Source organism: Chelmon rostratus, chromosome 6 (genome assembly GCF_017976325.1).
Source record: "Chelmon rostratus isolate fCheRos1 chromosome 6, fCheRos1.pri, whole genome shotgun sequence".
NCBI classification, from domain to species: domain Eukaryota; kingdom Metazoa; phylum Chordata; class Actinopteri; order Chaetodontiformes; family Chaetodontidae; genus Chelmon; species Chelmon rostratus.
Genome location: NC_055663.1, coordinates 18,452,274 through 18,466,496, shown reverse-complemented (window position 1 = coordinate 18,466,496; position 14,223 = coordinate 18,452,274). Strand labels below are relative to the sequence as shown.

General features: G+C 41.3%; 1 protein-coding gene across 1 annotated transcript; it reads right to left on the bottom strand.

Annotated features, from left to right (window-relative positions):
- Positions 1-778: 778 nt before the first annotated feature.
- On the bottom strand, positions 779-13,572 carry LOC121607541 (CD81 antigen-like). Its single transcript, XM_041938404.1, has 8 exons — positions 13,410-13,572; positions 11,525-11,639; positions 5,131-5,228; positions 4,931-5,005; positions 4,658-4,771; positions 4,434-4,532; positions 2,917-3,000; positions 779-2,749 (listed from the first exon to the last, which is right to left on the bottom strand). The coding sequence occupies exons 1-8, from the start codon at positions 13,473-13,475 to the stop codon at positions 2,684-2,686; spliced, it is 717 nt and encodes a 238-aa protein (XP_041794338.1). The 5' UTR covers positions 13,476-13,572; the 3' UTR covers positions 779-2,683.
- Between the last annotated feature and the right edge of the window lie 651 nt (positions 13,573-14,223).

The window sequence follows — 14,223 nt, the reverse complement described above, 5'->3', positions numbered from 1 at the left end:
TTCAAGTCAGCTTCTTGACAGCAGCGAGGGCGAAAGCAATATGTCCGTAAAACATCCTTCACAGACACATAAATGTACAGCATGTTATCCTACATAGTGATGTTCCTCGTGGCTGGAGTCAGTTAGACCACAGAAAGGTCTATCTCCAAATACATTTATTTGAATTATGACCCGGGGCCTCCAGGACCCCAAACAGACCATTCGGGTACAGACCTCGCTGAGGTGAGATGAGTCGTGATTTGACAACCTGATTTAGCTGTTTGCCAAACTTCAATGCTGAATCAAACATGATCCCAGACTTTACAGCCCACGTGTGATTGATGAGTGTTTATGACACAGCCTTGGGCATTAATAGGCTGCTGTAACAGCATTTCGAATTTCATCATTAGTGAGGTCAGGCACTGATGCTGGGTGATAACACCTGTTCTCAGTCTGCGTTCCAGTTCTTTCCAGAGGTGCTGGACGGGGCTGAGGTCAGCTCTTTCACTGCAGTCTGAGAGAACCAGGTCTACATGGACCTGGCTTTGTGCACAGGGGCATTGTCATATTGAAACAGGGAAGGGGCTTCAACAAACTCTTCACACAATGTTCAGCACAAAACACTGTTGTCTAATTATCATTGTTTTCTGTAGCATTAACAGCAAAGTCAGAACCATGAAAAACAGAAGAAAATCAGACCAAATGTATCAGAGGTATGTCGGCATTAGGTGTTATCACACTTTTGGCCATTTATACAGCATAATGTACTGTATTATATGTAGATATTAGGTATATAAAAATAAGATTCATTCATTCTTTGTAAATATTTAACACCTGATATGGTATACTCTACTGAAAACCTTAATTCAAATGTGCTCTCAGTTGCTAGTTTATTAGGCACACCTAGCTAATACACCTCCTGCAGTGAAGCCTGCCTACATAATGGTTATAAATTTTGCTTTTGTTGAAACATTTAAGAGAAGTGTTGGTACAACTTTATGGTCATTTTGGAAGCTGCATTTTGTGCCTTTCATTGTGTTGTAACATCAAGTTAAGCGAAGAAGAAAGAGAGGAAACAGAAGTCACTAAGAAAACAAGAGAAAGCCTCCTTTCATGTATTGTGTTGCATTTACTTTGTGTGTTTTGTCCAGAAACCACAACCACTGTGTTGCTGTTTGCTTCTGCAAAGTTCATCCAGTCCTCCTTCCCACCAATTATGCCTCATGAAAACATAACAGAACATGTGTCTGAGCTCGGGGCCATCCTGAACGTGATCTAAACTTTGTCACTCGTGACATCACAGACGCTGTGTCCTCTGATGAGAAAATAAGCCTGTTGCCAGGACAAACACTGTGTGTCCTGGGTGTGTCTGCTGCCATGCTGCCAGAAATACAAGTCGGTTGAGTTTTTAATGTATTCGACGGTGCTGCAGTGGGAGGGATTGTGCTGATTGAGCAAAAGGGGTGTTGATGTCACACTGCCCCCCTGTGGTGACACGTGACACATTCTCTAGGCCTGTGTGCAGGCCTGAAACAAGTGATCAGAGGAAAAGAGATTGTTGTACAGATCTTAGTCTAAAATAGAGCTCTTATGCAGTATGTGTGTCACAGTCAAACATGAACATACATTTAACACAACCTCACCTTGGAGAAAAGAACATTTTAAATGAGGACTTATTATGATGGATTACTTGGACTTGGATTCACGCATGAAACTGTGAAAAATGTCTAATTTTGTATTTTTTACTCCTTTGACCATCTGTGTAGTGCAGTGATTCCCAACCCAGGAGCTAGGACCTTCAAGGTGTCACAAGATGATAGGAAATGAGAAAAAACTCACTGATCTCATTTGGATACACAAATTTATTCTCCTGACTTTTCTCTATCTATTGCTTTTTTTTTTTAGTCATTTCACCTCTCGAAAAAGCACTCAAATGAAATAATCTGAGAGGTGGAAAAACGCCTCTCTGATCGAACTACTCACAATTTAGGTGGAGCGAGTAATTGCTTCATCTTAAGGAGCCACAAGCAAAATAAAAGGTTGGGAAACACTGACGTAGCGTATGATCCACCCAAAAAAGAGAGATGGCACAATTTGTCAGCATTATTAAAACAGGTGGAGTAAGAAGACATATTTGATTTGGTCATTATTTAAGGGCGGGTGTTTCACAGGTTAATAAAGGAAAGGCAGCACGAAGGTGGTTCATTAGGCACAAAGACACACAGTCAACTAAAAAAACACAGGCTACCTTGTCATCCTGATAATCATTAGAGTAAGACAGTAACCCTGCTAAACCCTGCTGCTTAAATTAAATTTAAAACACTGTAACACTGCAGCGACATGCATCACAAACAATCAATCAGGGAATACATGGACTCTCCTTAGTGTTAACACATGACAAGTATATATACAATTTATACATCCATAAAAACAGCATTAAGTTCAATGACTTAAAAGAAATATTTCACAACATGTAGAAAATATTCATGTGTAAATGTTGTAAATGATAAATAAAGAACATCTGACTGAGAGAAGCTTAATTATTGTGTAAGAAAGTGTTGATGGATTAGCAATATTAAAAAAAAAGATGTTTTCTAATCTAGATTAAAGAGAGAGAGATCCAATAGCCATAAGGAATGGGAGCTGATGCATAAAACACATAATAAAGTACTCCATGACAGGCTGATGTGGGCTGATGGGACTCCTAGTATACCCCAGGGCTGTTACGGATCCCACAGCAGAGCACCATGGTGAAGATCATCTCGAAGATCTAAATGGGAAGAAGGACAGAGCGGTTTAATTCAATAAGTCTTCCATTCAAGCACCTGCGTCCTTATCGCAGCTGATAAGAGCAGGAGCTTCTGTGGCCACACTGCGAGCCTTTTCACATGTGCAGCCGTGTGAGATGTTCATCTGCGTTTTCAGTCTGACGCTCACCATGATGACAGCAACCACCAGAGCGGCCAGGCCAATCAGGTAGAGCTTCTCGGAGAACAGCTCGATCAGTTTATCGTGGCAGCTCTGGGAGGAGACAGAGGCAGAATGAAGAAGAGAATATTTCATCCCTCACACTCGCTGCACATTGTGACAGAGAGCCGGGTGTGCTGGCAAAACAAGGTGCTGAATATCAGCTGCCTCTGACCACACAGCTCTGAATAATTTATTATGTATTATGTCATCAATGATCAGTGGCATAAATACAACCCTGATTCCAAAAAAGTTGGGACAGAATGCAGTCATTCAAAAACAAACTGGTCACCAACAACTCTTTTACTGAGCCCATGTAGTATCATCCTTTATACAATCATGTGTTCACAAAGTGGTGAACCTCGCTCCACCCTTGCTTGTTAATGACTGAGCCTTTCCAGGATGCTCCTTTCATACCCAATCATGATACTATCACCTGTTGCCAATGAACCTGTTTACCTGTGGAATGTTCCAAACAAGAGATAAATAAGCAGATATTTACAAAAAATCAAGTTGATGAGTTCTAACATTAAATATATTGTCCGTGCACTGTTTTCGACTGAGTGTCTGTCAAAAAGGATTAGCAAAGGATCACAATCTGTTTTTATTTATGTTTTACACAGCATCTCAACTTTGTCTGGAATCAGGGTTGTACTAGCGAGGAGTCAGAAAGGATAAAAGTCTTATACACCTTTATACTGAACCCATGGGTAGAAAAGACAATATGTTGTTTTGACCCACTGTTGATGTGAGTTACTGATTGTTGATCATTTGTGTGTCCTTTGCAGTTCTGAGTGTCATACACACATCATTTTGGACAACTAACAATACATTTATGACAATTTTGAGGTAAAAGTTGAACTTTTTTGAGTCTAACACAGAGTCAACACTGTTTTGTACATATTTTTGTGTGCATATGTGTGTGTACCTATAAACATAGAGTATATACTGTATGTGTATATGTAACTTTTCCTTTAGTGCTGCTTTTGCATACTTTGTTCTATTTCATTGCCTATTTTTTTGTTTTTATTCTATGTTCATTTAGATATGTCTGTCTATACATTGTCTCTGTGTGTAGCGTGGAATCCGCTGCAACTGTGTTTCACTGTGCAATCCTGTATTGTATAATGGCAATAAAACTAAACCTTGAACTGGGTCAAAATCACCATATTTTAGTTTGAGTGAATAACTCAACATTTATCTAAAAAACAACACTAACGCTGGGTCAAAACAACCCACTGGTACTAGATAAAGTAAACCCAGTTATGCATCTGCTACAGGATACAGGTACATTCATCTCTATCTGTTCAGCATTTGGTTACATGCTGTTTTTAATCAATGCAGAGACTGATAATAAATTCAAGTTGCAATTTCATAAAACCTAAACTGTATGTTTGTCCCTCTTTCTAAAGATGCTGATATATTCTATATCAGGTATCGTACATGTATTGTGTTCATTGTGAATTTTAGTAAGAATCTGTGTATACCTGAGATCTCAGAAAATCTTCTGGAGACTTTCTGGGACACAAGGTGCCGGCGACTTGTTTGAAGAGAGCGGTGTCATCTCCTTTACCACAGCAGTCGAGCTGAAGGGGATAGGAGGAGCAGAAACAGGAGGTCACTTAACAAAATGTGTGATCAAAATAGACTTCTGTCACTTCTTTACGCCTAACAAATGGTATCACGCCAGAGAGTTCCCATCATGACGTACCGTATTGTGGAAAACATCCAGCACCTTGATGGCAGTGTCTTTACTGGGAGACCCTGAGACGTCCACGGCCTTGATGTAGGCAGAGTCGTAGAAGTTGATCAGTTCTTTGGAGATCTGTGGACAGTCGGGAGTTGGGCAAGTTGTTTTAGAGACACAGCCACAAACAGAGCAGTTACACCAGAGCACAGGTGGAAAATCAATGCACAAACATCCAGTCCTGCAGTGAAATACAGGATTGTGTGTGTGTGTGTTAGTGTGTGTGTGGTTGCTTACTGTGTCCCTGTTCATGAAACCCCAGATTGCTGCAGCCACTTCACAAGCAAAGAGGATGATCAAAAAGAAGAAGAACTAAAGAAAGAAAGAAAAAAAAGAAAATTATTTTAACCTCAAAGTCTCTTATTAGTTAAAGCAAATGATTTTAAAGAGAAAAAAAGAGCTCCTGCTGCATAAAAGTCAAAAAGAGAGACACTCACTGTCCCCAACAGACACTGAGATTCCTGAATGGCACCATAACATCCGAGGAAGCCCACGAGCATCATCACAGCCCCAACAGCGATCAGTATGTACACACCTGCAATCACAGAGACACAGAGAGGAAACTGACGATCACAAATGAGAGCTTTAAGAAATGCAGTTCATCATGGCGGCGTTGTGTCCTCAGCACCACTAGGGGGCAGCAGTGTCAGAGCAGTGTGTGCCTGCTGCCCTGTCATTGATCCACACATTGTTTGGTAATGGACTTCCTGGATGTTTCTCTTGGCTTCCCTGTAGGATGACATGACATTATTGACATCCTGGAGATAAACAGCCCCCAGATCCTGAGCGAGAGGCAGGAGCTGACTCTGTTCGGCTGTCAGGCCAGGAAATGCCTTCCAGACGACCCCCAACCCCCCTCTGCTCTGACCCCTGACCCCTGACCCAGAGCATTATCCTTCCCCAGGAAACAGGGGGAACCATGTGAATACAAAGACACCCACCCAGACACACATCTTTGTACGATTAAACTGATACAACGTGGAGTCTACTCCTCTATTTGAACAGTGGTTAAAAATAGAATAAAAAAAATAAACTTTTGCCCATTTTCTGTGACATTAAATGGCAAACAGAAGTGTTCAACAGGTTTCAGTGTCAATAAAAAAAGTCAATAATATCAATGAAACTCCAGTTACAGCAGACGAAAATGTTCTGCACAGAGTGAAGGTTTACAAAATATCTACTGCACGAGCTGCATGGTGAGTTTAATTACGTACAAGGAAGCCTGATATGAAGGCATTCATTAATATAATAGATCATAAAAGACATAATACATTGCTGTCAGTCTGCTGCAGGCTCCTCTAAGTGTATGAGTCACTGGTGCTAAACAGTTAAAAGCTGTTGAAGCTGTGGGATAATAGTCCCATAACACATGGTGGTGGAAGAAGAATTCAGCATAGAAATTGCTGAAAATTGAAAGCAGCAATACCGAGCTATGAAAACACTCAACTGCAAGTAAAAGTCCTGCATTCAAAGTTTACTTTTTTTTTAAGGTAAAAGTAAGTTTTATCAGAAAAAAATGAAAAAAAAATGAAAAGTTAAAAATATTCATCACAAAAGGTTGTTTGTTGTTCTTACTTCAGCTAACCAGGATGGTCAAAATGTCTTTTTCAAGAAACATATCAAGTTGAATCTGTTTATTTAAATACATTTTCAACATATGTAGTGTTCAAAGTTTGTGTGTGTGTAAAGGAGAGGCAGGGGCAAGTGAGTACTTTATATTTTTATATAATTACTAGATAATTAGATCATTTTGCATGATCTTCATCAGCAGGTAGACTTTGCTTCATTGTCATGGGAACGGTCTATTTTTGCTGCACACTTTGAGAACGTCTCACTTTTCTGTACTTTGTGGATCATGTGATATGACTGAAAGCTCCAGAACAGCGACTAAATGGTGTTTTTTTTTGTCAGCTGCTGTTTCTCAGGTCAAGAGAAGACTGTTGTTTTAATGTGTAGCCTGTAAGCGGGTCCTGCTCATTTTCATCAGCGTGATTGCAGGAAGCGTTGGTTAGAGGTTGGGTGGCTCCACTCCAACAGGAATTAATCAACAGCAATAATCTCAACTACTAATAATACTTTATACAACAACTAACCACAAATAAGCTGCCTGGAGGAGATTTAGTTTGGGAGAAGCTGTAGCTTGTTTCAGAATAATCTAATAACTTCAATTTATCCTCATAACATCAGCAGATGTACAGCAACCTTTAGCTTAGCAACAGAATAACTATAACTCCAACTCTAACATTAAAACTTATCTTATCTTATCTTATCTTTAAAAATAAGATACTTTCTGTTAGTGGTTGAAGGTAAGCAAATACTGTACATTTACGCATGTATAATTTTGGGGTACTTTCCTTGATTTTTTCCATTTGATGAGAAAAAGGTTACGTACTTTTTACTGCACTACATGTACCTAACAGCTATATATTCTAGTTACTTTTCAGATTAGGTTTTTACATCATAAAACATATGATGAGATTACAAAACAAGATTCAAAATATATTGTTAAAGATTAGATCAATGGTTCCCAACAGTTTTGGCTGGTGCCCAGTTACAAAAAAAGCTACTTGGGGCCCCTTGTCACGTCTCAGACGTGTCTGAGGTTGTTAGTTCTTCCACCAAACAGAGATTTCCCAGCTGGTTTGAAACCCAAAGAGGTCAAATGGTCCAATATTTCACAAATAAAGCAAAGATTAGAGAAAAGTCCAAGCTATGAATACAAATTTATGTCACAGCACTTTCTTTCCTACCCCAGTAACTATCTCATGACCCCTCAGAATTATCTTGTGACCCTCTGGAGGGGGCCAGACCATTAGGCTGGGGACAACTGAAATGAACTACCTGACAGTGTATAAAATAGTGTATTTTACTTAAGCAAAGCATGTGGAAACTTCTCTCACCACTGCTTTTAGTAAGCTAACCTGGGAGCAGTCTGCTTCTGGGTTTCTATTCTTACACACCTGCGGGTAAAACACACGCAGCCTCTAATGTAGCCTGACAGAGTGGTCTAAAAGGGGACAGACAGACCCAGTAAGAGACTCTGACTGTGCTACGTCTGCAGGCCTCACACTGTACCTCACATATCACGCACAGGCCTTCCCCACACTTCCATCTACACTCTCTCTCTTCTTCTCTCTCTGCCTCAACCCTCAACACCCTCCTCTTTCATCCCCCCTCCCCCTCACTCCCTGTCTTTCTCTTTCAGGACTTGATGTTTGCAATGCGGCAAAGCAGGCATTATTTCCACTGCCTTCCATTACTATGACAACACCCTTTGAGGTTTGAAGGCCATTGAGACTTTAAGGGAGACAGGCAATTTTATACCACCGGGGAAGTTCATTTATTTCTTGTCTCCCTGTGTAATCTCCAGCGCGGGGGGGTGAAGACCGGCTAAAAGCCCCACTTGGACTTCTCTTCTTCTTTTCTCATCCAGTATCTTAAAAAGAGAGCTGGGAAGCCATGTTCACTCTGTCGGAGCATGACACAGATGAACTGAGATGAACCCAGTGAGGATTAATGATTAAAAAGGCTCCGCATAAAAAAAGCCTCTGCTGTCGTCTTGTTAATAGAAAGAGTTGGAACAAAAGGAGCAGAGCACGCATGCATTCTGCCTTCATGAGTCAAAGTTTCACGATATGCTCGCAGCACACAGTACATTAGCGTCGAGATGATTCACAATGCAGAGATAATTGAGGAGTGTGCACTATAAATAGGTGAAGTATCACTTGCTCTGTAAGCAGGACAGCATTTTAAAAGTTAGATGAGACGATTGATACTACTCTCATGTCTGTATGCTAAATATGAAACTGGAGCCAGAGCCGGTTAGCTTTGTGCTTTTTTGACAGATTTTTGTTTGCACAGATTTAAAAAATGAGATATAGCATGTTAGTTAGTGAGCTTTAGAGCTGCTGGTAGGCAGATTTAGCTACCTTTAGACAGAGCCAGGCTAGCTCTCTCCTCTTGATTCCAGTTTTTATGCTTAGCTAAGCATCCCCTCGCTATAGCTTCATATCTACCACACAGACAGGTTTTGATTTTCTCATTTAACGCTTGTAAACAAAGCCAATTAGCACATTTCCTAGACTGTTGAATTATTCCTTTCAGTGTCAGTTAAAGAGCAGAAATCAACTGAAGTGTCCGTTTGATGTGCAAAAAGTGAAAGCAGTTGAATTGTAGGTTGATCTGTAGGAAAGGAAAGCAGCTGGATTTTCAGTTTTGAAGTGAAGTGATGAAAGTAGTTGAAATATAAGTGGAAGCACTGGAGATAGATGCAGTGTTTCACTGAAAGCAGTAGCACTGATAGCAGCTGAACCGTTAGTCCAAAAGCAACGGTATAAAGCAACTCTCTCATTTATAGTCAGAGAGAATCGGACTTTAGAAGACTTTAAAACCCAAAAGATCTTTGTTTATTGCCATTTTCATGCGGGAGATGTTACATATTTCCTGTTTAGACGAAGTGGTTAAAGTATCTACAGAGCAGGTTTCAGTAGCTGTGAGGTTTCCAGTGAGTACTTTCTCTTTGCCTACAGCGATATTCACGTGCAATTTTATTTCCATTTTAAAATGAATAGCAGGAAAGCTATTCAGGCCGAGGCTCTGCATTATACATACAGTGTAAAGAGGCTGAAACATCTTGTGTAACAAAATCTGTCACACTTACTGTATCTCCTACAGTTCGAGAGGCTGTAGCACTAACCAGAGCAGACTACTGACAACTGCCACCAATACCGATTCCAGGCACTGGCTGAGAGGTAGGAGAATGTGTATTTTCAGCCTTACATAAATACCACTTTGGTGTGCCAGCACGCCAAAAACATCCACTCCAAACTCTAATTTGAGGGGTAATGTGCAGATGTACAAGGTTATTTGAATTATGCAAGGGCGTATGTTCGAGGGAGGAGAAAAAAAAGAAACATTCCCTTGATCTCGCCTGGGTGGGCCTCTCTTGCCGCTCTGCCTTTAAAATCATGAGTGGGCCTTCCTTCTATAAAAAGCATGGGTTTTTATTCGCTCCGTATACTTACTGAGGAGTAAGTATGGGAGAGCAGCAGGAGCCCAAATGTAAATTAGTGGGCTGACTAGAGTTCACCACCACAACAAACCCAGACGATGGACCTTTGAAATGTTTAATTCATATCATGTATTGTAGGTTTCAGTGCCAATCTGTGGACTGCTGAGGGCAATGATGATGATTTATGACTTTAGTTCATGCAGTGAGCACAACCTGAGGCACATATTCCTGATTCTGTGATTTGGCTCAACCTACTGTACAAAGACATACAGAGAGCACGCTGCGCTGCATTAAGACAAAACTCCTGGAATGATCAAATACTTTAAAGTGCGAGCGACAGAAGGCGCGTGATGGCTTCATTTTTGCACCGTGCTCAAGGACCGTTTCTCAGAGCCTGCATATGTCTCAACATCTGTCTGAGGCATCTGGCCTCTCTCCTGAAAGAACCTGGCGGCTCAGGCTTTTTGAAGTCATATAGATGTATTTACCTGAGCTAGAGAGCATTGTCTAGAGTACGTGGCCATCAGTGTCAGAATGACATCAGAGTATAAACAGTGAGGTGTAGACTCTGGCCGTGCCTCTCAAGTCATGCTGCGGATTTACGCAGGTCCTGTTTCCTGATCTTTTCTGAGAGGTCGCACTGCTCTTGCTATTTCCGGACATACTGACATGGTCCCAGCTGAGTGTCAAAGACAGGTATTTCTGTGGATTAGTTAACTTTCACCACTCTGTTAGCAGTGAGCTTCCTGTCATGTGGAGACCAAGGAATGAGGAGCACGAGAGAGGATGTAGAGTAGGTGGGACACATGGTGATGATTAAGCAACTTACAGAAGGTGAAGAAATTAACAAGAACAAATTTATGTACACATTCAATTCTGAAAATGTGTGTAACACTGTGCAAAGCATAAATAAAAGAGAATGTGATCATTTGTGTTATTTGATGATCCTTTTTGACATACTCCATGGAAAACAGTGCAAACACTATATATTTAATATTTTACCTCATTAACTTCATTGATTTTTGTAAATATCTGCTTATTCTGAATTTGATGTAGCAACACATTTCAAACAAGTTGGGACAGGAGCGACAAAAGACTGGGGAAGTTGTGGAACGCCCCAAAAACACTGTTTGGATCATTCCACAGGTAAACAGGTTCATTACAGGTAACAGGTGATAGTATCATAACTGGGTATGAAAGGAGCATCCTGAAAAGGCTTTACAAGCAAGGATGGAGTGAGGTTCACCGCTTTGTGAACACAGCTCAGGAACACTTTGTAAAACTGTTGTTGTTTAACACAGTTTGTTTGCAAATGACTGCATTCTGTTTTTATTGATGTTCTACACAGACTCACAACTTCTCTGGATTCAGGGTTGCAGTAACATAAATACGTATTTAGTCAAGACTATAATTTATCTCTGTTGAGACAGAGACAGAGAGACATTTATGGTATGTTTTTGAGCCCATAGTTTGTGGTACTGTTTATTTTACTATAAGATGTACTTTTGTCAACCCTGTTTGTGCCAAAAATGAGGGCGCGACAGTCAGTGGACATTTAGCACTGAAATGTGAAACAGCTTCTCCAACCTTAGAAGAATAAATATAGCAATGTAATAATGTAAATATGGAAACTAAGTCCATTTTAAAGTAATGTTTTTCTAAACATTAGAATAAAATGATGATGATTATGATGATGGTGAATATGTCACTGGACTGCGAAAAAGCTACTTTTGCTTACTTTTGCAGATCCACATGAGCTCTGTGTAGGGAACAAACGCTGGAGCGATTGTGAATCTCAGCAGTTGATGGTGGATACTCACTGATATAGAAGGTGCCTGGCGCCTGGTGGCCTTCAAACTGAAGTATGAGGAGGTTGCTGGTTTGACTGTCATGGCGGAGCCACAGGGCCACTCCTAAGATCACACCTCCGGCCAGCTGTGCCGCAGAGAAAAAGGTCTTAATTATTTTCTTTCATGTCTTTTCTTCACTTTGGCCAACCCTCAGGGAGGATCAGAGCCATTTAAAATGTCTTATATTCAGGAGAGATGTTAGCATGAATATTAAAACAAACCTGTAGTTATCAATCTTTAACTTTTTTAAAAAGAGTGTTTTTTGATGACGACAAGAACGAGTGTCGTGACACGAGGCCAACCCTCCTAAGATCAAATCAGTGTCAAAACCTTTCTGCTAGTTTCTCTCTGTGCTTGTCCAGCTCTGTGAACCGTCCGCTGTCCTTTAAGAGACGTGATGAAAGGACATCCTGACACCTCAGTGACCTGCAGCACAGGCCCTGTCCTCACAGCACTGTTTCAAGCCAACTCAAGAACTTTGTTGCTCAGCTTTATCGCCCTCGCTCTTTCCTCTACTCTGTGTCTGATAAATCAGAAATATCCTGATAAAAGTGTTATCACAGAAAGGCCGATGGAGCACGGCAACAGACGGATCAGATCCAGTTCAGCTCATTGTTCACATGCCGACGCTCTTCTTCGTCATGCCAGTGTTTATTTAAAGGTATCTACACATGTAGTGCCATGACTGCTCTCCATTGTTCTCCAAGAAACAGGAAACTGAATCCTCGACATGAAAAATAGCAAAACGAGGAAGAGAGGACTCAGAGTTTTCACAATGACAGGCACAGCAGCATAACCAGCAGAGGAAACACTCCATCAAGTGCGGCGTGTCCAGGATATGGTGATTTAGTGCTTCTCTAAAAAAAGACGGCCGCTCTGTACAGATGAACCAAATGGAAATTCACAAACAAGTCACCGATTCTGACTGCGCAAGGCCACAAGTGGACAATAAAGTGGCCGACACATCTGCAGGAAGTCCGATGTGATGTAATGAAGTGTGAAAGGCAAACTGCTGCGTTCAGATACTGAACTACTGTGGCAAGTCCCTTTTTTTACTGAAATCCCTTTTTCAGAAAACAAGACGGACTCAGGGAGAGTTCAGGTTGAATGCTGAGTGTTCAAATGGATGAATAGTAAAACCACACTGTGGGTTGAGATGTTTCCTGAGCTTTCTGGAGGTTCAAAGGCAGCAAATGCTACAGTCTGGTGACCAGGTAGCGACAAAGGAAATGTCAGAGGGAAAAACAGCTCTCCCCTCCCCCAGAAACTCTATTAACCCTGCTCAATGCCCTGCTTCATGTGTGTTTAATCTGTGGAGAACCAGGCTCCAAGAAATAACCACAAATCATCCAATACTAGAGAACATTTTGCTCAGTTTTCCATCTGAAACAACAACATCAGAAATCACACCTTCCTGTCTGGAGTAGCTGATTAGTATAAACATGAGTTAATTCAATGAAATGATGGCTCCGAAGAGACATGCTGGGGGGGGGGGGACAGAAATATCCTAGTGAGGAGACTGAAGCCCACCCAGTCAGATGTGCTCTTCTTTCCCTCTCTTTCAGCCACCTTGCACTGGTGCTCGGCCATGCAGAAAATAAGAGCATTTCAGCTCCTGGCTGTGCCTCTTCTATTGATGCTGCTCTCCTCTCACAGACAGAGCAGCATAATTAATACAACAGGGCGGGAAACCATTTTCTTCTTTATCATCATTAAGCCCTGAGCCGCACAGATGTTTAAATGCGCAGCTGTTTGGCCGCATAATCAAACACTAAGAAGGGAGAAAGTTTGAAGAAAGCGCAACTCAAACATCAAATGCGGGAAAAAAAACAAAGTAAAAATAAGTTGAACTCACCCAGAAAATAAAATTAAAGAAAAATAACATATATTTAATGCATCTCGTGCAGCCCGCCACAGCCATGTTGCCAGTTTGTTCTTCCTTTGGCTCAAATCAAACAGTTTGTGAGGCCAGTCTACTGTCCCGGATCACACTGTCTCTGCGAGAGGACTCAGTTTAATCAGGCCAGTCAGGGGGTGTAAGCGCCTCCGTGCTGCAAACTCCTCCTTTATAATCAAGAGTGAAAACCGAGACGGAGAACTGCCCACCAAGCGAGGCGGACAGGAGGAGAAGAAGGCTGAGAGGGAACAACAAAGCCCCCCCGTCCGCCAGAGCGAGCAAGGAGCGTCGGATGAAATGTGGGACAAGCTGTGGGCCATCCCCACGCGCAGAAAGAAAGAACAAGTCTGTTAATAATAGAACACGTTTAAAAATTGCACATAATAAAACATCACAGGCCTGCGTTGTTTCTTTATTCTTATTCAAGTAAGCGAAAGTGTTTAACGTGTCGTATAAGACAGAAAATGATAATCTTAAGAAATACTTTTTCCTGAAATCTAAATATTGTGGTCTAATTTTCCACATTTTTAATGTGTTGACAAGTTTTTCGGGTCTAATCAACAAACACTGAGTCAGTGAGCGACAGCGCCCCCTGCTGGCAGGTCCAAAACAGGTGAAGGCTAATTATTCCAGCAAGTGCTGCACGAAGAGTTGCGCAAAAAAAGAACAACTCCCAACTCCCAACTCTTTGTTTCAAAATATCTCCACTGTCAGTGCACGAGCACACACACACACACACACACACACACACATACACAGACTCTATATAATG

Bases quoted from the DNA above. Each gene is read 5' to 3' on its own strand.
- LOC121607541 (XM_041938404.1), bottom strand. From the start codon at position 13,475: ATGGCTGTGGCGGGCTGCACGAGATGCATTAAATATATGTTATTTTTC. The intron at 5,229-11,524 runs GTGAGTATCCAC...CTGTGATTGCAG, and splicing joins GCCAGGCACCTTCTATATCA to GTGTGTACATACTGATCGCT. The intron at 5,006-5,130 runs GTGAGTGTCTCT...TTCTTTCTTTAG, and splicing joins CTCAGTGTCTGTTGGGGACA to TTCTTCTTCTTTTTGATCAT.